The sequence below is a fragment of the Lepidochelys kempii genome, chromosome 15, assembly GCF_965140265.1.
Source record: "Lepidochelys kempii isolate rLepKem1 chromosome 15, rLepKem1.hap2, whole genome shotgun sequence".
Lineage (NCBI taxonomy): Eukaryota > Metazoa > Chordata > Testudines > Cheloniidae > Lepidochelys > Lepidochelys kempii.
Window position 1 is genome coordinate 3,964,851 of NC_133270.1, and position 26,183 is coordinate 3,991,033.

A 26,183-nucleotide genomic window follows, 5' to 3' on the forward strand; every position below is an offset into this window, starting at 1 on the left:
AGAGAGGCAGGGGATGGGAGGTGCTGCTACCATCAGTGAGGCTCAGAGCATGAACCTGCAGACGGAGAGTAAGGAGATCCCAGTATAAACCAGTATAACGGCAGCTTCAGAGCGGGCAGGAGCCGTGGAGATCCCAGAATAAACCAATACAGAGAGGCTGTTGCTGCTGTAGGACTGGGACCCTCCCAGTTCTCCCAGTATAAGGCAAGGGAGTGGAGATCCCATCTCAGCCCAGAGGCTTCCCTAGATCCTCCCGCCGCGGATGGAGGAGCCCCCGGCGAGGCGGCCCGGGGCCGTGGGCTGCCAGCGTTGCTTCTGGGAGTTCTGGAACTACGAGACCCCCAAAGTGATCGTGGTGAAGAACCGCAACCTCGGCATCATGTATAGAGGGGTGCAGCTGCTGATCCTGCTCTACTTCATCTGGTAGGTCCCTGGCTGAGCCAGCGTGTGGGTCTGGGAGAGATAGGGTCGGGAGAGCTGAGGGGGCAGGCAGAGGAATGCCAGAAGAGACAAGGCAGAAGGGGCAGCGTAGCCAGTCCGCCCTGGGCACATTGCTGGCACCAGCCCTTTTCAATGTGGTTAAATCTTGCATCACTTTGCACCTACCCTTTCTGACTCCGGAAATATGAGAGCTGGTGAATAAAGGCAATTATGGTTTGCAGGAGACTTTGGGGGTTTTAGTTTCCCATTAGCATGTTTTGTTTTCTTCCTCTCAATGACAATCCAAACCGGAAACATTTTCCATTTGATCAAAACATTTTTGATAAAAATGTACAGGTTTCAAAAATCATTTCTCGTAAAAAACAAATCAGTTTTGGGAAAATCAAAAACTTTTTTTTGCCTTTGGAAAATCAAAAACTGAGCATCTTTTCCAAAAACCAAAGCTTTTCACCAAACATTTTTTGGTTTTCATACCCCTGCCGCCCCCCACCCCCCTTGGGGGGAATTTTGACTCAAATAAAAACGTGCGTGGGTTTGGGGTTTTTTGCCAAAAGTATTGTCTGACTCTAGTACAAATGTAGTAAAAGGATTTGTTCTTTTTCCTTTTCCCCTCTTTCCTTTGCTCTGCTCTGTCTCTCACACTCCAGTGCCCCCTCAATCTCCTTTTTCTAGATTGTTGAATAGTCATTTTCTCCTACTGTCCTGTCTATGTTGTGGTCTCTTCCTCCCTCCTTTAACTTTTCAGTCTCTTTTCTTCTCCCTCTTTTCATCCCGGACCCTTCCCCTCTCTCACATCCCCAGTCCCACTCTCTCTGAACTCTGCCCATCCTCACTTGCCTTTCCACTAAAAGGTCTCCCATCCCATGCACTCTCCTTCCCCACACCCAGTCATTCTCCTCTTTCCCACCCCCCCATGTCACGCGCGCACATGCTGGTGAATGAAATCTCCCAAGAGGACAATCGCATACACCGCCCAGCTGATCTGGAAACGATTGCCTCGTGGCATAGTTCAGCCCATGGCCAGTGCACTTCTCAGCCTCTCTGCCGAGTCTGCTCACCAGCGCAAAGCAGGGCTGGGAGTGTGTGACAGGGGATCTGGAACAGAAACCCACCCACCTCCACTCCAAGAGGCACCACCCAGCATCTGTTAGCTGGAAATAAGTCTGAACCCCGGCTGAGCGAGCCAGGATTTCTGGTGACCTGCTGGCGAAAGGCTTCGCTAGCAGGGCCTTGAGACATCCCGGCCTGAAGAAGCACTAACTGTTACACTGCCCAGAACGATGCTTGCTGTCTAGCCAGCTATTGAATGCAACCAGTAGGCCAGGGCCTGAGGGGGACTCAACACACCTGCTATTTGAGAGGTGGTCGGTAGCGGGATTCCAGGATCCTGTTCCTGGCTGTAGGAGCAGATTCATGTAGCGTCTCTCAGTCGGTGCCATATGGTCCCATCTCGCCTGGAAATCTATGAAAAGTTCCAGGCCCTGGGTCAGTCAAACGCAGGCTGTACTGGTCTGGAGGTGTTTACAGTGTGAATCCCTGCCCTGGCCTAGTTCCTGGAGCTGTCTCCGGTCCCAAAGATCCTGCACTGGGACTCCCTTTTCTATGCCAGGACCCCTCCGGGACCCCCTCCCAGCTAGGTGGGATCCAGCCAGGCCCCTCCACCCATTTAGCAATATGGGATGGGCAGGGTAGTTACATACTGGTTTGTAGGGCCCAGAGTAAGAATCCCAGGGCCAACGGTTACACACAGCCCAATCAAGCACATAAATTGGCACATTCCCTCTGTAAGTCACTGTGGCAAAGGGGTGAGACTTTCCCCTGTCCTAGCGAGACCTGGGTTTTGTCCCGACCTGATGGGACGTTGCGCCTTTCACTCCCTGGAGCTGTGACGTGGGCGAGTGGCCAGGTCGGGCCTGAGGGCTCAGTTAATGAGGGTCATGAAGGTCACAGAAGCACTAACAGCAGTTATTAAATAGCCGAGGCTAGAGCCGTGGTCCCCTTGCTTGCAGGCTGGCTCCTCGCCCTAGGCTAGAGGGTCTATCTGCAAAGACCAGGGATTTCACCTGCCCTGCAGGCCGTGTAGACAGACCTGCCACATGCATGAGCCTCACCCAGACGGATGAGCCCTGGTGGGTGTGTGCAGGATCCCTCAACACCGACAGACCAGCTCCCTGGAGTCCCCAGCCACCCCCTCTCCTGGCTTCTCTCTGCCCCGCTCTCCCTGAGCCCATCACCGCTCCCCACACAGCCGTCCCCTTCTCCCCAGGTTCTCTCGGCCCCCTCACTGGCTTCTGCTGGCCTCCTGTCTCTGCCTGCTGCTTCCTGGTGCTCCCAGGCCCCCGACGCCCTTGGTGTGGGCCGGGACCTGTGATGGGAAGGGGCTGGCTCCCAGGGGCTGGCTCCCAGGAGCTGCCCAGCACCAACAAGGCTTAGGGCGGGGGAGTGGATAATGCAGCGGTGCAGGGAGCATGGGGGTGGCACGTTGCCGGGGAGGGGGAGAAGCCCTGGCGTTTTGGATTCCCCAGCCATAGGGCAGGCAGAGGTGGGGGGATACGTCCCTCCCCCCACCCGCCGCACCCCTGGCTGCTGGGGATGTATGTCCCTGATGGCTCCCCTGCCCCCCAGGTACGTGTTCATCATCCAGAAGGGCTACCAGGAGAGCGAGACGGGCCCCGAGAGCTCCGTGGTCACCAAGGTCAAGGGCGTCGCCCGCTCGCACAGCAGGGTCTGGGACGTGGAGGAGTACGTCAAACCTGCCGCGGTGAGGCTGTGACGCTGCCCCGACCCCGTGCCCCGCAAGGCTGTGATCTGCCCCCCCCACCCCCGCGAGGCCCTCACACTACCCCCCCCGGCAAGGCTGTGATCTGCCCCCCCCGCGAGGCCCTGACACTACCCACCCCCGGCAAGGCCCTGACGCTACCACCCGCCCCCCCCCCGGCAAGGCTGTGATCTGCCCCCCCCCCGCGAGGCCCTGACGCTACCACCCGCCCCCCCCCCGGCAAGGCTGTGATCTCCCCCCCCCCCCCCCCCGTGAGGCCCTGACACTACTCCCCCCGGCAAGGCTGTGATCTGCCCCCCCCGCGAGGCCCTGACGCTACCGCCGCCCCCCCCGGCAAGGCTGTGATCTGCCCCCCCCCCGCGAGGCCCTGACGCTACCACCCGCCCCCCCCCCCGGCAAGGCTGTGATCTGCCCCCCCCCCCCCGCGAGGCCCTGACGCTACCGCCACCCCCCCCCGGCAAGGCTGTGATCTGCCCCCCCCTTCTGTGAGGCCCTGACACTACCCCCCCCCTCCGGCAAGGCTGTGATCTGCCCCCCCCCTGCGAGGCCCTGACATTACCACCCCCCCCCGGCAAGGCTGTGATCTGCCCCCTCCGTGCCCCTCAAGGCTGTGATCTGCCCCCCTTTCCGGGGGCCCTGACACGACCCCCTTCCCCCTGCCAGGCAAGGCTGTGATGCTGCCCCTCCCCCATGCACCCCACAAGGCTTTGATGGGGCCCCCCCACTCCCGTCTGGGAAGCCAAAGCACTGCTCCTCCCCCACAGACTCGCCCACTCCCCCACAGGCTGTAATAGCTCCAGCCTGGTGCCAGGTCCCCCTGGAAGCAACCAGACTGTGACAGCCCCCAAACGGGGGGGGGGGCGGGGGGGTGCTCTGGGCACCTCGCTGACGCCAGTGCTAATAACAGCGCGTTGCCGACATATGACCAGCTCCCCCCGGGCCCCCACTGAGCCCTGCATGGAGCTGGAGTTTGCACAGGGCGCCCCCCCCACCATTGCACCCCCCGGGCCCCCGCTGAGCCCTGCACGGAGCTGGAGTCTGCACAGGGCGCCCCCCCCCCACCATTGCACCCCCCGGGCCCCCACTGAGCCCTGCACGGAGCTGGAGTCTGCACAGAGCGCCCCCCCCACCATTGCACCCCCAGGGCCCCCGCTGAGCCCTGCACGGAGCTGGAGTCTGCACAGGGCGCCCCCCCCACCATTGCACCCCCCCGGGCCCCTGCTGAGCCCTGCACGGAGCTGGAGTCTGCACAGAGCGCCCCCCTCCCCGCCATTGCACCCCCCGGGCCCCCGCTGAGCCCTGCACCGAGCTGGAGTCTGCACAGAGCGCCCCCCCCACCATTGCACCCCCAGGGCCCCCGCTGAGCCCTGCACGGAGCTGGAGTCTGCACAGGGCGCCCCCCCCACCATTGCACCCCCAGGGCTCCCTGCGCTGTGCCAATCCCCGTGTGTGCGCTGACTTGCCTGGTTGCCATAGGGAGCCCTTCCCGCTCCCAGCGAGCCCCCGCGAGCCCCTAGAACCAGGTGCCATGGGGCCAGCCCAGCGTGGCTCCTGGATGGGAAGTGGTGAAGGGACTGGCCCGGGTGGGGGGCAAGATTTACGAGCCCTCCCCTGCTTTGGAGTAAGGAGAGGCAGCTGGTTGCTCTCTTGCTGGCTGAGGCTGGCCGGGTGGATGCCCTCCAGCGCTGCAGGGCTCTCTCCAGCGATCTCACTCATTCCAGATCCAGCAGGGCACCCCAGTGAGGGCTGGTGGGGAAACAGGGGTGGGGGGCTCCATGGAAAACGTCTCTCTCTCCCTGTCGGCTCTGCAGGGCGGCAGCGTGTTCAGCATCCTCACCCGGGTGGAAGTCACCCACTCCCAGACTCTGGAGACCTGCCCCGAGGTGAGAGAGACAGATGGGGCTGTGTGGAGGGCATGGGTGGAGGATGGAGGCAGGGGGCCTGGCTGGCTGGGAGCAGCGAAATGATGCAGAGGAAGAAGGCTGGGTATGGGGGACTGGGGCATGTTTTCAGTTGGCCCATGACAGCCCCAGACCCACATTCCCATGAGCAGCACTTTCATAGAATCATAGAATATCAGGGTTGGAAGGGACCTCAGGAGGTCATCTAGTCCAACCCCCTGCTCAAAGCAGGACCAATCCCCAACTAAATCATTCCAGCCAGGGCTTTGTCAAGCCTGACCTTAAAAACCTCTAAGGAAGGAGATTCCACCACCTCCCTAGGTAACGCATTCCAGTGTTTCACCACCCTCCTAATGAAATAGTGTTTCCTAATGTCCAACCTAGACCTCCCCCACTGCAACTTGAGACCATTACTCCTTGTTCTGTCGTCTGCTACCACTGAGAACAGTCGAGCTCCGTCCTCTTTGGAACCCCGCTTCAGGTAGTTGAAGGCTGCTATCAAATCCCCCCTCACTCTTCTCTTCTGCAGACTAAATAAGCCCAGTTCCCTCAGCCTCTCCTCGTAAGTCATGAGCCCCAGCCCCCTAATAATTTTCGTTGCCCTCCGCTGGACTCTCTTCAATTTGTCCACATCCCTTCTGTAGTGGGGGGCCCAAAACTGGACACAGTACTCCAGATGTGGCCTCACCAGTGCCCAATAGAGGGGAATAATCACTTCCCTTGATCTGCTGGCAATGCTCCTACTAATACAGCCCAATATGCCGTTGGCCTTCTTGGCAACAAGGGCACACTGCTGACTCATATCCAGCTTCTCGTCCACTGTAATCCCCAGGTCCTTTTCTGCAGAACTGCTGCTTAGCCAGTCGGTCCCCAGCCTGTAGCAGTGCATGGGATTCTTCTGACCTAAGTGCAGGACTCTGCACTTGCCCTTGTTGAACCTCATCAGATTTCTTTTGGCCCAATCCTCCAATTTGTCTAGGTCACTCTGGACCCTATCCCTACCCTCCAGCATATATACCTCTCCCCGCATTTTAGTGTCATCTGCAAACTTGCTGAGGGTGCAATTAATCCCATCATCCAGATCATTAATAAAGATGTTGAACAAAACCGACCCCAGGACCGACCCTTGGGGCACTCCACTTGATACCGGCTGCCAACTAGACATGGAGCCATTGATCACTACCCGTTGAGCCCGACAATCTAGCTAGCTTTCTATCAACCTTCTAGTCCATTTATCCAATCCAGACGTTTTTAACTTGCTTTGAGGGCACCTTGTGCAGACAAAGGCTCTGGAGCCCTTGGTCCCTGCCCGCAGAGCTGCACCAGGGATTGCTGCCTGCCCGGCCCTGCCCAGCCAGCTGGCTGCATAACACCCACAGCCTCCGGGCCAGGGGTGACTGACAAGCAGGAGCACAGTGGCTGGTATGGTACCTAGACCAGCCCCCAGGCCGGGAGAGGGAGCAATGCCAGTTGCAGGGGATGGGAGCTTTGGTGTGGCTTTCAGCCAGAACTTGGCCTCTTTGGGTCCCTTCGCCCAGGCGTCCTGCTCGGCTTTGCCCCATTTCCACACCTGGGTCTGGGCTGATCTTGCTCAGCTCCCTGCTGCTGGCATAATAGAGAGTGCGGGGGGCAGAGGTCACCCAATGCGAGGGGTATCCCAGGCTGCAGGGGGTGGCTGAGGTGGAGGTGAGAGGGAGGGTGCTGGGTAGGGGGACTGGCTCAGTCCCATCGCTCCCCTCCCGCAACTCTGCCCTCTTTGCAGGACCCCAGAGGTCCCTTCCTGTGACGTTCCCCACTGGTGTTGTCTGGACCAGTGATCTCCTAGGCCACCCCAATCCTTGACTCTGGGAGCCAGGCTTACCCTGCTCTGCTGTGAGAACCCCACTCCTGGGCTGTTCACGCACAGCCTCTGGCATGTCAGCTGCTCCCAGCTGCTTGCAAGCGAATGACACTAGCCAATATCTCCAGTCCCAGACACAACCCTGGGAAGCTCCATCTTGCAGTGTCCAGTTATGCCTGCTGGATGCAGCAAGCTTATATAAGTTCGTCAATTTAACAAAGAAATTGATATGTACCAGGCTTGTTCTCCCAAGGGGAGTCTCTGACACACTGCAAACCAAATGTGCTGTTTCAGGTAGAATAAACAAACAGATTTATTAACTATAAAGGTAGATTTTAGTGATTATAAGACAAAACATAACAAGTCAGATTTGGTCAAATGAAATAAAAGCAAAACGCATTCTAAGCTGATCTTAACACTTTCAATGTCCTTCAAAACTTAGATTCTTCTCACCACAGGCTGGCTGGTTGCTTTTCAGCCAGGCTCTCTCCTTTGATCAGCGCTTCAGTCACTTGGTGGTGGTGGTGTCTGTAGATGTAGGTGGAAGAGAGAGAGCATGGCAAACATCTCTCCCTTTTATCATGTCCTTTCTTCCCTCATGGCTTTGCCCCCCGCCCACCTCCTTCAGAGTCAGGTGAGCATTATTACCTCATCGCAGTCCCAAACTGCCCAAAGGAAGAGGGTGACTCCCTCGAGAGTCTAACAGATTCTTTTGTTGCGTCCTAAGCCAGTGTCCATTGTTCCTGTGAGGCTGGGCTGGGTTTGTCCCATCCATGCCCTGATGGGGTGTGAACTGCCCCTCTGCTCTTGGAGAGTTTTTGCCTGGGCTTGCTTTATGCCATGAGGACACATTTTTAGCCTCATAACTATATACATGAAATTATAACCTATAACTTTACTGTAACAATTACTATAACATCACTCGAACAACCATGCTCAGTGCATCATGAGCCTTCCGAAGACACCCAACATGACAAACTTTGCATTGGATACCACACAATCATTTTACAAGGATGAACATGGGGGTGCTGGGTGTTCCCCTGAGGTACAGAGCGTCACACTCCCCTCTCCCGGTGACACCTTGGTTCCTGCCCCTGCAGAGCCTGGAGGTCCCTGACGCCGCCTGCAGCTCTGACAGCGACTGTGTGGCTGGGGAGATGGACATGCTGGGGAACGGTGAGTGAACAGTGCTGGCTGGCAGCTGGGATGTCGGCGTGGGCACGGGTCAGGACACTGGCATTCAGCTGCCACAGAGCCAGAGGGAGGGCAGGGCCTGCCACCCCCAGGGGACGCGCTCTCAGTCCATCTGTCTGTCTGTCCCCGTAGGAGAGAGGACGGGGCGCTGTGTCCCCTATTACAGCGGGCCGGGGAAGACATGCGAGGTCTCCGCCTGGTGTCCAGTGGAAGACGGACACACGGTCAGGTAGAGAAGGGGCTGCTGGGAGTGTAGGGGGACCTACAGACAGGGGGATGTTCATGGCCCCTGGGAAGGAGGCACAGCTGGGAGCCCCTCAGCCCTTCTCCTGCCCTGGGATGCCACCTAACCCTCACCCCAGCACCCAGCTCCAGTGGGACACCCCAGAGGGAGACAGAGCTGGGCAGGGAGGGGGTGCTAGCCTGGGGAGAGGCACAACCCCCCCCTTCTCATCAGGGGTGAGTTAGCACCAGGAAAGAGGGGTGTCAACAGTGGGGGAGACACAGCACCCTCATGGTGAAGAAGGGACCCCCACATGCTTTGGGGCGATGGGGTTTTGGCGTGGGTGGGGGCCATCACTTGTGGGGGTGGGGAGGATGATGCCTGGGGCTTGGGGGAGGAGGAACTCCCTGCCCAGTGAAGAGCTGACACTTGTTTCTGGCCTCGCCAGTGAGTCCCTGGGGAAGATGGCCGCGCAGTTCACCATCCTGATCAAGAACAACATCCACTTCCCCCGCTTCGGATTCTCCAAGTATGGCTCAGCAGTGACCAGCAAGCGGCCGTGCCCCCCATGGTCTCACACCAACAGGCTGTGCCGGGTTAGGAACAGAGCCGGGCGGGGAGGAGGGAACGAGAACCCTGGCGCATGGGCACCGGGGGAGACATTGCCTGGGTGCTGCTCTGGGGGTGTGTGAAGAGATGTGTGGTTTGTGTCTGCAGGGCCTGGTCAGCTGGCTGAATGATGCCAGGTTGACCATTGCTGCCATTGTGGTTGGGCCAGGGCACCGCAGACCAGCACATGCTAGAGATGAGGCTGTAGAGCACGGCTGTGGGGGGCTGTGTGTGCATGGGGGCTGCGTGTGTGTGTGCAAATGGCTCTGCAGCTCTGTGTTTGTGCACCTGCAGGGGGGTGTATTTTAGGGTTGCCAGGTGGCCAGTTTTCGACCGGTCGAAAAGGGAACCTGGCAGTGTCCAGTCAGCACAGCTGATTGGATGCTAAAAGTGCGGGTACCTGCAGTTAGAGCAGCAGCTGCGGTTGGAGCCTGGGGGAGCTGCTCTCGTCTCAACTGCTGAGTGAGAGAACCCGGCTCCAGCCCCTCGCAGAGTGGGAGGTGCGGGGGAATCCTGTCCACTCCCTGCCTCGCTGTGCCCCGATTGGGCAGGCTCCACATCAGCTCCTCCCAGCCTGGCTCTGCAGGGAGCAGGAGAGTCCCGGGAGAGGGGGGAGTGAGCAAGGAGGGGGAGGTGGAGAGCAAGTGAAGGAGGGAGAGCAGTAAGTGAGGGAGGGGCCTCAGGGGAATTGGTGGGGCAAGGGTGTTCGGTTTTCAGCAATTAGAAAGTTGGCAACCCTGTGTTTGTGAGTGTGCACAGGTATTAGCAGCTATGGGTCCCATGGGGGTCTGGGTTTGTTCATGTACATGGCAGGTGAGATACTCAGCAGCTCTCGGCGTGTCTCCTCAGAGGGAACGTGAGGGACGATAAGAACGGCTACCTCAAAGACTGCACCTTCAACGAGACCACTGACCTGTACTGCCCCATCTTCCGGCTGGGCTCCATTGTGGAGCAGGCAGGAGAGAACTTCACCGCGCTGGCTGAACAGGTACGCTGTAAGGGGAGGGGGGACCCTCACCTGGTGACAGGCTCTGGCCAGGTGTGGCCGCTGCAGGGTCTCTGGTTGGGCTGGGTTCTCTCAGGGACATGGCTCTCAGGTCTCCCCCAAAGGAAGGCTCCAACTCAGGCCCAGAGAATATCAGGGTTGGAAGGGATCTCAGGAGGTCATCTGTCCCACCCCACTGCTCAAAGCAGGACCAATCCCCAATTTTTGCCCCGATCCCCTAAATGGCCCCCTCAGGGATTGAACTCACAACCCTGGGAGTAGCAGGCCAATGCTCAAACCACTGAGCTATCCCTCCCCTCCATCCTGCTGCTGCTCTTGCCTCCTGCACAGGAGTGTTCAGGGTCTGGGGGACTCGAGCAGGTGCCATGGCAGGAAGTTCCTGCGGGCTGCAGGGAAGCTGTCAGACAGACAGCACAGGCCTGCAGGCAGCTCTGTGTGGAGCCCAGCATGTCGCTCAATCTGGCTGACCACCCTGTGCCCAGCATTGCCCGGGTGCCTGCGGGGGGCACCAGCTGCTGCAGGAGGGCCTGGCAGGTGAATGCCCTTTGGCCCACTGGCCATTCTCTGCCACTCCCCAGAGCCTTGTGCCATCCTGGCCTCTCTTCTCGGGATGCCCCCTACTGGGCAGTGGTCAGCCGCTGGGTCCCCTCTGACCCCAGAGCCACACGCTCGCTTTCTGAGTCCCCTCCACACACGCCCCCTGGGCCTGGATAGCCAGCTCCTTCGCACTTCCCTTGCCTCAGCACGAGCCTGCCAGGCGCTGGGCTGAGCTAGGCTGGCAGGCAGCTCCCGGAGCCCGGCAGCTGCCCTCCGGTGCTGGGTGGGCCCTGCCAGGCGAGCAGGAGGGAAAGTGTCTGACTGGACGGGCAGCAGGGAGATACGGGGAGCAGAGAGGGAAGCTCTGAGATGCAAGGAGGTCTGGGGGGGAGGGGGCGGCAATAGGCTGGAAGTCAGGACCCCGGGTGCTGCCCAGGGCAGCTTGAGGTCCTGCTAGAGGTGTGTTGGTCCTGCCCTGCTCTCTGTCTCCTGCAGGGCGGCGTTATCGGGGTGATCATAAACTGGAACTGTAACCTGGACCTGCCCGACTCTGCGTGCAACCCCAGCTATTCCTTCCACAGGCTGGATCCCAAGAGGATTCAGGTGTCTTCTGGCTACAACTACAGGTGACCTGTCCCCCTGCTCCTCTGGGGCGGTGACCCCCAGGGCCCTGCAACACCCCTGCTCTCGGGCCTGGCCGCTCCGCTCTGACTGCCCCTCATCCCCGCTCTCTCCTGCACAGGTTTGCCAAATATTACAACTGCAACGGGACGAACACGCGGAGCCTGATCAAGGCCTACGGGATCCGCATCGACGTTATTGTGCATGGCCAGGTGGGAAGAGAACCCTGCCCAGTGCCCCCTTCCCCTGCACTGGGCCTGGCTCTGCAGGGACCCTGCCCAGCGCCCCCTTCCCCTGCACTGGGCTTGGCTCTGCAGGAACCCTGCCCAGCGCCCCCTTCCCCTGCACTGGGCCTGGCTCTGCAGGAACCCTGCCCAGCGCCCCCTTCCCCTGCACTGGGCTTGGCTCTGCAGGGACCCTGCCCAGCGCCCCCTTCCCCTGCACTGGGCTTGGCTCTGCAGGGACCCTGCCCAGCGCCCCCTTCCCCTGCACTGGGCCTGGCTCTGCAGGGACCCTGCCCAGCGCCCCCTTCCCCTGCACTGGGCCTGGCTCTGCAGGAACCCTGCCCAGCGCCCCCTTCCCCTGCACTGGGCTTGGCTCTGCAGGGACCCTGCCCAGCGCCCCCTTCCCCTGCACTGGGCTTGGCTCTGCAGGGACCCTGCCCAGCGCCCCCTTCCCCTGCACTGGGCTTGGCTCTGCAGGGACCCTGCCCAGCGCCCCCTTCCCCTGCACTGGGCTTGGCTCTGCAGGAACCCTGCCCAGCACCCCCTCCCCCTGCACTGGGTCTGGCTCTGCAGGGACCCTGCCCAGCTCCCCCTCCCCTGCACTGGCACTGTGGGACCCTGCCCAGTGCCCTCTCCCTTGCACTGGGTCTGGCTCTGCAGGGACCCTGTGATGCCGGGCTGGGCCGAGTTGCTGACATTCACAAGCAGGGTGGCCAGATGTCTGGTAGGGGACCTGATGGTGTCCAGTCAGATCTACTGACTGGACACCCAAAGTCCGGTTACTGCAGGTGAGGGAGGTGGAGAGGAGCCGGGTCATCGCTGGGGCTGCCTCCTGCCTGCATTGGGCAGCTGCAGGTCCCTCCCCAGCCATGCAGGGATGGGGGAGAGAGGAAGAGCAGCGAGTGACAGTGGGAGGGGGAAAGAGAAGCAAACAGAGGTGGGGCCCCAGGAGGAAAGGGTAGGGAAGGGGCATTGCGGGGGGGGGACAAGGTGGGGCAAGGCCCAGGGGGAAGGGACTGGATAGAGGCGGTGAGGAGTGCCAGGTTTTTAGATACTGTATTACAAAGTTGGCAACCCTAAGCCACGGGGAACGGGTGGCAGGGGCTGAGGAACGTGGTGCTGACAGCTCTGTTTTTCTGCCTAGGCAGGGAAGTTCAGCCTGATCCCCACCATCATTAACCTGGCCACGGCGCTGACCTCAGTGGGAGTGGTGAGTATGTCGTGCCCAGGGTGCTTGGCACGGGCCTCCCTCGGGCACTAACCCAGCTCTCCTGCTCCCCAGGGCTCATTCCTCTGCGACTGGATCTTACTGACCTTCCTGAACAAGAATGAGGTGTACAGCGCCCGGAAATTCGACCAGGTACCATCCCGGCCCCTCGCTATGACCCTGCCCTGCTCCTGCCAGGGCTCTCCCTCCCCCAGGCCAGGAGGTGCCCTCATCCATGGGCACGGGGGAAGCGACTCACCATATCATACAGCAAGGCAGGGCAAAGCAGGGCATAGGACCCAGGAGTCCCAGCACCCTGCTCTCACCACTAGACTCCACCGCCTCCGCTGTGACTGGGCATCTCCAGGCTCAAGGGCAGTGAGGGAGTACCCAGGGGCACCTCCCCCTATGCTGAATTAAAGCCCAGCAGAGACTCTGCGCAGGCAGTGCGAGAGACCCCCCCACAGGGACCCTTGCTACCAGGGGTGGCTGGAGTGAGAGTGTGAAATTAGCATAGGCCTCAAGGGGAGACCCCGGAGAAGGGGGCCATGAGCCCTGCCGGGCAGGGATGGCTGGTGCCCTGCCTGCCCCAGCCCCCTTGTGCTGCAGCTGCTGTCACACATTGTGTTTCTGCCCATCACAGATGGAGCCGCGTGGCACCTCGCAAGCCAGTGCCCAGAGACCAGGCCGGATGGGCTCTCCCTGCCCTTGCTGGCTCTGGGCGTTCCTTGCGGGAGCCGGGCACAGCAGCCTGCCTGATGAGCCACCCCACGGGCCTTCTCCTGGCTGTTCTCCATGCCCTGTGCCCTGGGGTGGGGCCGTGCAGCGAGGCCTGGGCACTAACTGCCCCATCTCTCCTCTGTTTGCCAGGACGGGACCCCGGCGCCAGGCTGCAGTGGTAACGCCTGCACCACCCAGGCCTCCTCGCCAGCCAACCCCACGGGCCCCGGCCAGCTCTGAGCTGCCGCTGCCCCCCACCTGCTGCTGCGGCTGGACTGGAGAGCAGGGAGCCCCTGGCGGGGACACGCAGGGCCAATGGGCAGACTGAGTGGGGCTGCCTCCAAGTACTGACTGGAGGGGTGAGAACCCAGCGCTAGGCTGAAATCCCCTGGAGGCTGGAGTGCCAGGTGACCTGCCACAGGGGCAGCGTGGGACAGGTACCAGCCCCGCTCTACACCCCCTGCCCTGCCAGCACCAGCCCCTCCCACAGTGAACGTGCCCAGGGGGCTATGATGGGGCGACAGGTCGGCCCCAGGAGCCCAGCCGCAGAGAGGCTGGTCTGCAGGCTGCAGCCGCCTTCCCTGGTCCAGATGGCTCTTTAACTCGCACTGACCCGGGAGTCGCTGGCGTCGTTGGATGCCACGTGCTGAGGGGGAACAGAACCAGCAGGAAGCACATGGGCACTGTCCTTTCCTGGGGCATCATGTCTTTCCTGCTACTCTCCCCCTAAGGGAGCCCCCTGCCCCGCCCCGGGCTCCCCTTCCTCCACAGTTGCTGGAGTCTGCTCACCCCATGGAATTGAGGCTGTAAAACCTGGTAGCACTCTCCCATGGGCCACCCACAAACCCAGCCATGCCCACTCATGATGTCCGACAAGCCACCACTCACAGGGCAGTTCCTCATCGCGTGATCACCATTCATCCTTCTGGCTGGCTTTGAGCAGCAGCAACTTAGTGAACGGTACTGACATTTGACTAGTCTTCATTAGGTTTCAGAGGTAGCACGACATTGAGATGACCAGAGCTCTTCACCCCTCTCAGAGCTGCTGTTTCAGTCTCTCTGCAGACTCTGGCAGAGCTCACAGCATCAGTGACACTTGGGTCATATTTTGAAGGGTTTTGTCACAATCATAAGGGCTAGAGATTTAATTTTGAGGGGGGCCTCAGGTTTTGGGGACCCCAGCTTGAGACACCTCATTTTCCAGGAAGTGCTGAGCCCCCATCCTGTGAAAAATGAGGCTGAGCCCCTGAAAAAAAAGGCTGAGCCCCTGAAAATGGAGTTGCCCCCAAATCACTAGTCACTGCTGAAAAGCGGGCTTGAGAGCGTAGCCTGGGGCACGCGAACACAGGAACCAGACCAGCCCCCCCCAGACACATTCAGAGCTCACCTTAGGCCCTGAACTGTCCCACGGGCTCTGCGTGGCTGGGGGGCAGGGGCCCATGTGGTAATCAGGAGGGCTGTGAGGTGAGAGCCCGTCCCCTTTGTGCACCCTGACCGTGCAGCACGGCTAGGCCATAGGGTGGGCTGGCGCCTTGGCATGGCTGGAGCAGTGAGACCTGGCCAGGCAGGGCAGAATGGCTGGCTCGGCCCCCAGGGAACCACTGCACCGGTGGGTGCTGCTGGTTGAGTTCACAGCCAGGCAAGGGCTGGTGGCACCAAGGCCGCGCTGGCCAAGCCGGCGGTGTCTGGTAGCGTTGGCACAAGGGGCTGTCCCCCATGCCTGCCTGCCCTCTCCCCCACCGCCCCGTCACTTTACCAAACAGCTAGGAAATGAACTTGGGCACACGGTGTTACTGGCCCAGCCAGGCGAGCCGGGGCCATCGCCAGCGGGCCCTGCAGGCGCAGAGGCTCCCAGGAGGCTGATGGGCGCAATGCCTTGTGGTACAGATGGGCTAACTCCGAAGCTGCTTGGCGTGCCGTGAGCTGGGTGACGAGCTGCCCACGCGAGGCAGCCCGCACGGCTCGCTGGGTTCCCGGCGCTGCGGGCCTCTGGCCGGCTGCTTTCCTGGGGACAGTTGTGTTGTCACGTTACCCTGCCACTGGCCCTCTCATGTCATTGTAACCGGGGAAAAGGACTGCCCTCTCCCCGCTCCAGACCTACCTCTGGCCCCCCTTGGTCCTGCACTCAGGTGCCTACTGTCAACTCAAGCAGCCCTTGCTGGCTGTTCACCTCCTGGCTGTCCTTGTAGGGGAAACCCTCTGAACCATGTGCCGAGGAAGTCCCCAATGCCCAATGCAGTGGGAGTGATTCAGAGCCATGAGCCTGGCATCTGCTGGCGTTTGCACTGGCTGGAATGGTGCTGAGCTGCTGTGAGAAGGGTCCAGCCGCGTGGCTCGGGAAACGGCACTAGGCTGGAGTGGGGTGGGAACACTGGCTGTGGGGCGCGGCTAGTGACTCCTACTCCAGGCCCTGCCAGTCTCAGCCTGGGGGCTGGATGGCTGGGGCAGGAGTAGGGGCTGGGGAGTCTTCACAGCTCCCTTGCCTGGCCACCCCTCTCCCAGCAGGGGGTGCTGTAAAGAGCAGGGTAAGAGTGCTGACAGAGGGTGGGCAGTCCCGGTTCTCCAGCCTCTCCCAGCAGGGGGCGCTGTGGGGAAGGCTGCGATAGCCACGCCTATTAGCAGCAATGACAGAACGCTGCCCTGTGCCATGACAGGCTCACGGGCGAGCACGTAGCTGCCAGAACCCTGAGGTCCTCCAGAGAGAGGTGCCAGGCAGGATGGCGCAGGCCCCACGTGGCCTGTACCTGGAGGGGGGGGCCATAGGCCACATGACCAGATGCCAGGCAGCCGGGTCAGTTGGGTTGGGTTGGGAGCATGGTGATGCTGGGGCGTGGGAGTGGGTTGGCGGGGGAGGGCGGGGCAGATTCTGGATCATTGCATCATCTCCCCAGGTCCTTTCCAGGGGCTGGTGCCCAGCCCCATACCCTACACCAGCGGGGCCATACAGGAGTACTTTCCTTTATCGGAGTGTCCCGATCCCCAGAGAGATCAGGGCCCCACTGGGCTAGGTGCTGCAACCTCCCCGGCTCCCTTCTACTGCATCTTCATGGAGCTCTCAAAGCCTCCATGGGGCAGGTGAGCTGGGTGCTGGGAACTCTCTGCTCAGAGAGGCTGCAACATGGCAGGTGTTTATGGGCCCATCTACACTACCGAGCTGTGAAGTGTGGCTGTGGTGTGGCCCAGCCAAGCACTGAGCCGGTTTGCTTGGCCTTGCCCCCATTGCTACCCCTAGCTCGGCTCAGCCGCTGGGAGCTGTGGAGGGGCTGCAGGCGCATGGTGCAGGAGGCCACAGGGGCACGACCAGCCTGGTGCACGGCTCTTGCTCTGAGCAGGGCTGGCCAAGGTGAAGGTGACGGTAGCCGCCTGCAGCCCGAGCCCGTGTTGTGATGCAGTGAGCGGCTCTCAGGTTCCTCACCCTGCTGCACGGGGCCCAGCAGCATGTAGCATCCTGCCTGCCAGCCTGGGACAGGAAGTGCAGAAAGACGTTGCCCCCAGCTGGACAGTGCAGGGAACGCCATCAGAGCGACTGCCACTGCCCCAGCTGATGCCCGACTCACCAGACAGCCCCGAACCAGGGCTGCTGTCACGTCTGCCCTTGTGATGGCATCACATGCCTGATACACCCCTGTGCCTCCTTTTGACTTGCATCTCCCCCGCTTCCACTCAGCGTGGGCTGCTGGTGCCGCTAAGTGCCGGGCCAGCACGCTAAGTCAATTAGAAAGAGACTTGGAGGTAATTGAATCAGAGCAAGCGGGGTGGGGGCGGGGGGGGGGGGAAGGTTCTGAGCATAATCACATTTTCTGGCTCTTCTGTTTCTGTGGCAAATCCCAGTGCATTAGCAGCTGCCCACTGTGACCTCTGGCTCCAACCCGGGAGGCGAAGGCATGGGCCGGGGCAGCCAGAACCCAGGGCTGGCTGCTGGCAGCTTGGCTTCACTAGCAGGGCTGGGCCCCCCAGTCCCCTGCAGGATCGGGCAAGGGTTAGGGGTGGGAACATTCCCGGGTGTGGGGGGGGTACACTCAGGGCTGCCAAGCCCCATAGGCCCATTCGAGGAGATTCCCAGAGCCAGCTGGAGATGGGGACGGAAAATGGACTGGACAGGGAGGGGAGAGGAGAGGTCTTTTTGCTGTTAAAGGCATCCAGGGTCAGCTCAGCTGCCCTGGGAAGAGGAGAGTGAGGAGACCAGGGCTTTGTTCCAAAGAGTGCCCAGGGTCAGGTCAGAGATGATGCACCAGGCTGGGGCTCGGGAAGGGGGCCAGGAGCAGAAGCTGGGGGATCTATTCCGGAAGGTTTCATTTCATGATGTAATGGCATTAATGTCTGACCTACTGTGCTCTGAACCTCACTCCAGAGCCATCATTCTGCCTTTGGTGGAAACAAGGAGCGTCGGATGAGTCATAATTTCGCATTTTAAGCATACTGCACAAATAAACAAGACTGCAAAATCTCCAGTTGTAATGTGAATCTTATTTATAAATAGCGAGATAAGGTTTAGGTGCCTTTGCTTGTTAATGCACGTTTAAATGGGTCGGGCTTCAGAGTAGCAGCCGTGTTAGTCCGCAAAAAGAAAAGGAGTACTGGAAATGGCCCACCTCAATTATCACTACAAAAGGTTTTTTTTTCTCTCCTGCTAGTAATAGCTCACCTTACCTGATCACTCTCATTCCAGTGTGTATGGTAACACCCATTGTTTCATGTTCTCTGTGTATATAAATCTCCCCACTGTATTTTCCCCTGAATGCATCCGATGAAGTGAGCTGTAGCTCACGAAAGCTTATGCTCAAATAAATTGTTTAAATGTGTGCGTGCATACGGGCCTGGGCATTAGTTAATGCCATTATTTTAAAATACAGAGAATTCAACAGCATAACCTTAGAAAACGAGAAATACAACAAAAACTCATTGATTAGCCTTACGAATGGAAAACGCTTGATGACACTGTCATGGAGTCCCTGGGCGATGCTCTGGAACTGCTCCCTATGAAGCCAGTCAGGACTGTGGGGAAATCTCCTCTCTGGGCGCAGCCTGTCTGCAGGGCAAAAAAGCTCACACAACTTCCACCTTCCTGGGTCTGTCCTCGGAGCATTCAGCATCCTCTGCCCCTCCGTGCGCTTCCCACAGCGAGTCCGCCCAGGCGGGGTCCTGGGGAAGCCAGAGGGTCCTGCCCCCCAACTCCACAGTCAGATGGGACTCTCGGCCAGCCAGTAAAACAGAGGGTTTATAAGATGACAGGGACGTGGTCTAAGACAGAGCTTGTAGGTGCAGAGAACAGGACCCCTCAGCCAGGTCCATTTTGGGGGGCAGTGAGCCAGACAACCCATCTGCACTTCACTCCATGTCCCCAGCCAGCCCCAAACTGAAACTGTCTCCAGCCCCTCCTCCCCTGGGCTTTATCCCTTTCCCAGGCCAGGGTGGTCACCGGATTCCTTTGTTCTCCAACCCCTTAGCTCTCACCTTGCGGGGGGGGGGGGGGGGGGAGGGCCCAGGCCATCAGTTGCCAGGAAACAGGGTGTCGGCCATTCTCTTGTGTCCAAATCCCTGCACATACCTGCCCTCTAGGGCTCTGCAATGATCATACACCCTTATCCCAACACCTAGATACTTAAGAACTGCATAGGGGAAACTGAGGCACCCCCACACTATTCAGAGGAAACATTAAGAACAGTCCCGCTTCATCACAGACACACAATGCATGTGGTTGTAAATTCATCAACTTTGTAAAGCCAGGTTTTATAGTCAGGGTTTTCATTGTAACACCACCAGGACTTTGTCTTTTTGATGGGCCTTTCAGAACTGCTCTGTTCTGATGAGCCCTCACCATCATCCATGGCTGGTCTCGTTTTTTGAACGTGAGAGGCTGTTGTAGCGTACTTAGACCTAAGCACCGTGAACGTGCCTGTGTGGCTCAGTTATGTGCACAGGCTTTACGGCATGACAAAGCCGCAGCCACACAAGGTAAAGAAATGCACGCACGGTGCAACTGTTGGGCAGGCAAATGCACCTCATGCTGGCATTTTACACACCGGCTGGCCTACTGTATAAATGGGAGGAGTCCGGTGGCACCTTAAAGACTAACAGATTTATTTGGGCGTAAGCTTTTGTGGGTAAAAAACTCACTTCTTCAGATGCATGGAGTGAAAATTACAGCTGCAGGCATTATTATACTGACACCTGAAGAGAAGGGAGTTACCTCACAAGTGGAGAACCAGGGCTGACGGGGCCAATTCAGTCAGGGTGGATGTGGTCCACTCCCAATAACTGATGAGGAGGTGTCAATACCAAGAGAGGGAAAGTTGCTTTTGTAGTGAGCCAGCCATTCCCAATCCCGATTCAAGCCCAAATGAATTGTAGCTCTGCAGTTTCTCTTTGAAGTCTGTTTTTGAAGTTTTTTTGTTGAAGGATGGCTACTTTTAAATCTGTAATTGAATGTCCAGGGAGATGGAAGTGTTCTCCTACTGGCTTTTGTATGTTACCATTTTTGACGTCCAATTTGTGTCCATTTATCCTTTTATGTAGAGACTGTCTGGTTTGGCCAATGTACATGGCCGAGGGGCATTGCTGGCACATGATGGCGTAGATCACATTGGTAGATGTGCAGGTGAACGAGTCCCTGATGGTATGGCTCATGTGGTTGGGTCCTCTGACGGTGTCGCTAGAGTAGATAAGGAGACAGAGTTGCCAACAAGGTTTATTACAGGGATAGGTTCCTGAGTTAGTGGTTCTGTGGTGTGGTGTGCAGTTGCTTGTATTTGCTTCAGGTTGGGGGGCTGTCTGTAAGCAAGGACTGGCCTGTCTCCCAAGATCTGTGAGAGTGGGGGATCGTTTTCCAGGATAGATTGTAGATTGTTGATGATGTGCTGGAGAGGTTTTAGCTGGGGGCTGTACGTGCTGGCCAGTGGCGTTCTGTTATGCTCCTCATTGGGCCTGTCCTGTAGTAGGTGACTTCTGGGTACCCGTCTCGCTCGGTCAATCTGTTTCCTCATTTCCCCAGGTGGTATTACAGTTTTAAGAAGGCTTGATAAAGATCTTGTAGGTGTTTGTCTCTGTCTGAGGGACTGGAGCAATTTTGGTCGTATCTTAGGGCTTGGCTATAGCCAATGGATCGTGTGATGTGTCCTGGATGAAAGCTGGAGGCATGCAGGTAGGCATAGTGGTCAGTAGGTTTCCGGTATAGGGTGGTGTTTATGAGACCATCACTTATGTGCAATGTAGTGTCCAGGAAGTGGATCTCTTGCGTGGACTGGTTCGGGTGGAGGTTGATGGCGGGGTGGAAATTATGGAAATCCAGGCGGAATTCCTCAAGGGCTTCCTTCCCGTGGGTCCAGATGATGAAGATGTCATCAGTGTAGCACAAGTAGAGTAGGGGTACTAGGGGATGAGAGCTGAGGAAGCCTTGTTTTAAGTCAGCCATAAAAATGTTGGCATACTGTGGGACCATGTGTAAATGGGATTCACCATTCTCAGACTGCCCTAGGATTTGTCTCCCGGGAGGCTCTCAGCAGCCTCCTGGAGATTTGTATTTAATTCCTGGAGACTCAAGGGCAGTCCTGGGAGGTTGGAAACCCGGTTAGGATCCCAACATGGAACTGGCACCCTGGCTGCTGCCCTGCAGGAATCTCTAGAGCTCCCACAGGCCTGACTGCCTGCAGCATGGGGCCCTCTAGGCTCCTCCCTGAAGCTGCTCTCTGGCCACCCCTGGGAGCAGGAGACTCGTGCTGCAGTAATACATGGCCGGTTGCCTGCGCCTGCCCTGTCAGCTGGGCCCAGCATCTCCCAGCCAGGCCTCAGGCTGCCCTAGACACTACGCTAGGGTGTCTCTCCAAGGCCCTGATACCATTCAGAACAGTAGCTGGAGACAGCGTTGCCCACACTGTCTCCCTAGCTCCCCTGTTGCCCCTTGTGCCCCAGACCCGGCTGGGGTCGGTGAGCAAGCAGCCCCACACTGATCTCTGGCTCACCCCAGAGTGAGGGGCAATCTTGCTGCACCAGGTGGCCACAGGCGTGGAACCTCCCCCAACGCGGCAGGGGATCCCTGAAACCCTTCAGCGCTGGCAGAGGGAAGTGACCAGGCCCCCAGCTGTGGCCCAGTAACATGGCAACAGCAACCAGGCTCCCTCCATCCCCGCCCCTGGCTGCCCAGCAAGTGTCCAGTCCCATCCCTGATTGCATTGGTCTTCTCCGGCAGCATACAGGAGCTGCCCAGAGCCACGCGCCCCCCCCCCCCCCCCCCGTATCTCAGCCCTCCGGGGGGCAGCGCAGAACCAAGCCCAGCTGGCAGGGTGGGTTGTGCCCTAGAAGAGGAGCTAGGAGCGTGTGTGTAACTCACCAACCTCGCTAACCACAGCCCCAACGGGTGCCCACCTGCCAGAATCTCTGTTTCCCAGAAAGGGAGGTCAGCGCCTTCCGCTAACTCGATTCCATGGTGCAGCAGGCCCATTAGGGTCGGGTTTCCCTGCACTGTCCAACCAGCTCCAGTTTCCTGATTCCTGCCAGGGGAGGTAAGGAGCTGCAACTACACTGATTAATGGGCATCTGGCCCTTGCAAGAGGTGCTCCCTGCCCCTTCCTTCGGCTCACAGCCCCATCCCACAGATGCTCATCGCGGTGGGATCACACGTGGGTTTGCAGCGACAGGCCCATCATTAGGATGGCCTAGGATCTGCTCGAAGCCCCCTGGCTGCCCTCTGCTCCTGCATGGCTGGGCTCTGCCTCAGGACAGATCGGGGGGACGAGGTACAGAGCCTGCGTACAGGAGGGGGCAGCGCCAGCTGGGATGAAACTGACACACCAAAGGTTTCACTCAAAAAGCGGCTTCTCGCCCCAAAGGAGCAGTGGCCGCAGGGCAGCAGCTCTGAGTGTTTATTTTCTTTAATGAAAAAAACCAGGAAGGCCCATTTTCCAGGGGACAGTGTTGGCTCCTGAAAAAAAGCCCCTTTGAACGCCCGCCAGTAAAATATCAGAGAAGTTTGGGGACATTTTCTGAGACTTCAGAATTGTTTCCAAATTTCCCACAAACAGGTGATTTCTGAGCAGCTCTAGAAATGGCAGCTCCTTCCTGCCCTCATCCCATCCCCAGGGAGCGGGTTTGCCATAGGGGTTTGCTTTAGGAAGACAGGGGCTTTAGGACGACCAAGTTGGGCAGCCCAGCGGAAGTGAGCAGGGTAAGGAATTAGGGAGCAGGAACGGGAGGGTCCCTGCAGACTGTTTTCATAACTCAAGGTGGGGCTGGGTGAGGTGAAACTGGCCACAAATGCCTGGGCACGTGGCTGGCCAAAGAGAGATAAAGTGGGTTGCAAAGGGGGTGGGGGTGGCACAGAGTCCGGTGGCTGAAAGGGAGTAGGACATGTTAGGATATAGATATTCAGGCCTGTCTGTAAAGGCCTATACTCTAAAAATTTAGGTGTATTCTTATCACTTGGCTAGTGATAGAGGTATAAAAGAAAGAATCAAAACCACTGTCTGCCAGTGTAAGGGCCTTCTCTTACTGTGACAGTTTGTGGCCCTGTGCTTAGGCTCAGGCCTTTGGCTAAGCAGCAGAGGCAGCCATAAGCTGGGAAGCAAACGGTCACATCCTCACATTCCAAACTAGTCACATTGAAATAAGGTGCTATTGGGCTGTTAGAAAAGGAGTACTTGTGGCACCTTAGAGACTAACCAATTTATTAGAGCATAAGCTTTCGTGAGCTGTTAGGCACTATCAGGACAGGATTGTATTCCTATCACCTCCAGAGAAAGGGAAGTGCCTAGAAAATGTAAAAGGAAACTTAGTTTGATAGCATCCTGTCTGGCAAGAACTCACTTATCAATACTGGGATGTGAAATCCTCACTTCTGTATTGTTTTGTCATTATAGTTCCCACTTTGCTGTTGTTTGTCTGTATAATCTCTGTCTGGTTCTGTGATTGTTCTCGTCTGCTGTATAATTGATTTTGCTGGGTGTAAACTAATTGAGGTGGTGGGATATAATTGGTTACATAATCATGTTACAATATGTTAGGATTGGTTAGTTAAATTTCAGGAAAATGATTGGTTAAGGTATAGCTAAGCAGAACTCAAGTTTTACTATATAATCTGTAGTCAATGAGGAAGTGACTGGGTGTGGGTGTGGGTGGGGGTGGGCATGTGGGTGTGTGAGATGGGAACAGGGAATGGGGGTAAGAAAATTGGAATCATGTTTTGCTAAAGGGGGAGATGGGAACAGGGAATGGGAGTAAGGAAGTTGGAATCATGCTTGGCTAAGGGCAGGAATGGGAACAGGGACACAGGTGTAAGGCTCTGTGGTGTCAGAGCTGGGAAGGAGGATACTAAGGAAGGAAACTGGAATCATGCTTGCTGGAAGTTCACCCCAATAAACATCGAATTGTTTGCACCTTTGGACTTCGGGTATTGTTGCTCTCTGTTCATGTGAGAAGGACCAGGGAAGTAAGTGGGTGAAGGAATAAGCCCCCTAACAGGACACTCAAGATGTTAGTCACATGCACGGATGGGAGGCGCTCAGAGACCCCGATGATGAGAACCTACAGACCAGACCATTCCCAGGCCAGGCTCCGGCACCAGACAAACGAGGCTGCAAAAACAGATCAGCAGCTCCTCCTGCTGGCTGCCATCTGGAAATGCAGGGCAGTCCCACCAGCTGCCCGTTAGCTGTCCCAGTGCCCCGCACTCCTGGCTGGCTCTGCCCCATGGCCTTTTCAAAGGATTCTGCATACAGCTGCAGAGGGGGAGCAGGGCACGAGTTGGGGAAGCCAGTCTCCACTTCCAGGAGTGTTTTTAACATCTAACTTCCCCTACCCCTCCACCCTGAGTCAACAGCCCCACTCCAGCCAGTTGGGCTGGATGGCACCATGCCTGGCACAAGCCAAGTGGTTTCTCAGACCAGGTTCCAGTGGGACAGGCCACCCCACTTGCTAATACTGGGCATTAATCAGCCCTGGCAGTGCCAGTCTCAGCAAAGGCTCAGGATGGACCAGGCTAGGCAGAGCCACCCGGGGGGGAGGGGCACACAGGGAGGAAGCATACAAAGCCCCCACCCATGGTGCACCTGCCCTGGGGGTTTATGGCTGATGCTTACACTGTGAGCCCAGCACCATCACTGTCCTGACTACAGCTGCAATAGCCACCCCATCACAAGCCCTAGCTCGGCCCCAGGGCTCTTCAGCAGCAGAGCTCAGAGCACTTCACCAAGGTCAGCAGCATTAGCCTCACTTTATAGATGGGGAAACTGAGGAAACAAGGCAAGGCCCTGTCCCTTGGGCATGGGTTGGAACGCCCATGAAGATGGGCAGAGGCTGCCGCATGAGGACAAGCCTAGGGCCCGGCAGGGGGCAGCCTGTGCGAAGAATGGAAACACCCAGACCTGCAATCAGCGCCGTGTGCTGCAGCTTCCACTAGAAGAGCTCTGTCGGGGGGAGCTCAGGCTGGAGCGAACAGAGCGAATCCTCCTGCAGCCCAGGCTAGAGGAAGCCACGTGCCTGTGCACCCGGCCACTGGGAACAGCGTCCAGGAGCCGACCTCCCACGGCCAGTGTCCCCCTAATTTTTCCCACCCACATGTGGAATTAATTTTATTTTGTGCACCAATATGAAGGTCGTGTGTCACACAACAAAATTCATGTGGTGGGATGGGGCTGAGGGGGTTCAGTATGTGGGAGGGAGCTCAGGGCTGGGGCAGAGGGATGGGGTGCAGGAAGTGAGGGCTCCGGCTGGGGGTATGTGGGCTCTGGGGTGGGGCCAGGGATGAGGGGTTTGGGGTACAGGCTGCCCCAGGGCTACGGCAGGGAGAGGACTCCCCCCAGCTCTCTCTCCCTGCAGCAGCATCTGGGCTGGGGCTGTGGGATAGGTGCCCCTCCCCCAAGCCATGGCCACTCCCAGGCTGAGTTGGGGCTGGGGGAGGGGTGTGGTGGTTGCGGCAGGTTGAGGACAGGGCTAGGTAGGGGTCAGGGGAAGGGTGCCCTAACTAAGGCAGGTCCTGGCAGGGCGGGTTCTCTGAGCTCCTGCGCAGCGCTTAATAGGCTGCTGCACAGCTGCGCAGTTTACAGGGAACTTAGCCCATGGCTCCTTGGCTCGGGGACTCTCCTGGGAGCAGGGCATTTTATGGCCCCGCTCAAGCACCCAGGCGTGCAGAGCCCAGAGCTGGGGCCCAGCCCCTCAGAAGAGCACTGCAGTCCTGCCCTGCCCAGGGAAAGCAATGGAGCAGTAGGTCAGGCTAGGCTGTGGAAGCAGCTAGCACCCTGGGGAGGGTGGCCTGCTGGCGTGGGGATGGGCACGGCCGGGTAGCTGGGATAGCAGGTGCCATGACAGCTGGCAGGGGGACATGAATCAGTCACCACCCCTGTATACCTTGGTACCGGAGATGGGACCAGGGGATCAGCCTGCAAGTGTGACCTAGGCCCTGCCCCCAACCACCTCGGCCAATCAGAGCACAGAGACTTGCTCCCTTCTGTCCTGCCCCCATATATTCACATCCTGCCCATCCTGTGGGGGTGGGGCAGATTAATCACTCAGCCCCTCACCCACTGCTGGTTGAGGGTCTGGCCCCCAGGAGGACAGTGCTGCTGCAGTTGGACCGAAGGCCCAGTAACTGCCGTGTGCAGCAGGGCCGGGCTCTCCAGTGCCACGCCACCGCTGTTAACATATGGCCAAGGGCCCCGATCCTCTGTGGGGCAGCTGCCTCTCCTCCCTTCCGTACCAGGGCTGCAGCCCAATTTACCCCACAGGGAGCTGGCCCTCTCCCCCCCGCCAGCCCCCATTCTGGGTCCCTACCATTGCACAGCCACTTTCCACACTGCACTACCGGGCCGAGCAGGTAGGAGTTAAGGCTGGCCATGCCCCTGAGCTGGGGGAGGGGAGGGCACTCTGCCTGGGCGGAGTGTGACTCATTTCCC

General features: G+C 58.5%; 1 protein-coding gene across 1 annotated transcript; it reads left to right on the forward strand.

Moving 5' to 3' along the window:
• Positions 1 to 262: 262 nt before the first annotated feature.
• On the forward strand, positions 263 to 13,542 carry P2RX2 (purinergic receptor P2X 2). The gene is made up of 12 exons (XM_073313385.1): positions 263 to 423; positions 3,067 to 3,202; positions 5,032 to 5,103; positions 8,062 to 8,137; positions 8,288 to 8,384; positions 8,827 to 8,907; positions 9,837 to 9,975; positions 11,026 to 11,156; positions 11,273 to 11,363; positions 12,520 to 12,585; positions 12,658 to 12,852; positions 13,453 to 13,542. The coding sequence occupies exons 1-12, from the start codon at positions 263 to 265 to the stop codon at positions 13,540 to 13,542; spliced, it is 1,335 nt and encodes a 444-aa protein (XP_073169486.1).
• Positions 13,543 to 26,183: the final 12,641 nt, after the last annotated feature.

Excerpts from the sequence above, each read along its gene's own strand:
- P2RX2 (XM_073313385.1), top strand. The coding sequence starts at position 263 with ATGGAGGAGCCCCCGGCGAGGCGGCCCGGGGCCGTGGGCTGCCAGCGT. Across the intron at positions 9,976-11,025 it reads TCACCGCGCTGGCTGAACAG|GGCGGCGTTATCGGGGTGAT; the intron begins GTACGCTGTAAG and ends TGTCTCCTGCAG. Across the intron at positions 11,157-11,272 it reads TCTTCTGGCTACAACTACAG|GTTTGCCAAATATTACAACT; the intron begins GTGACCTGTCCC and ends TCTCCTGCACAG.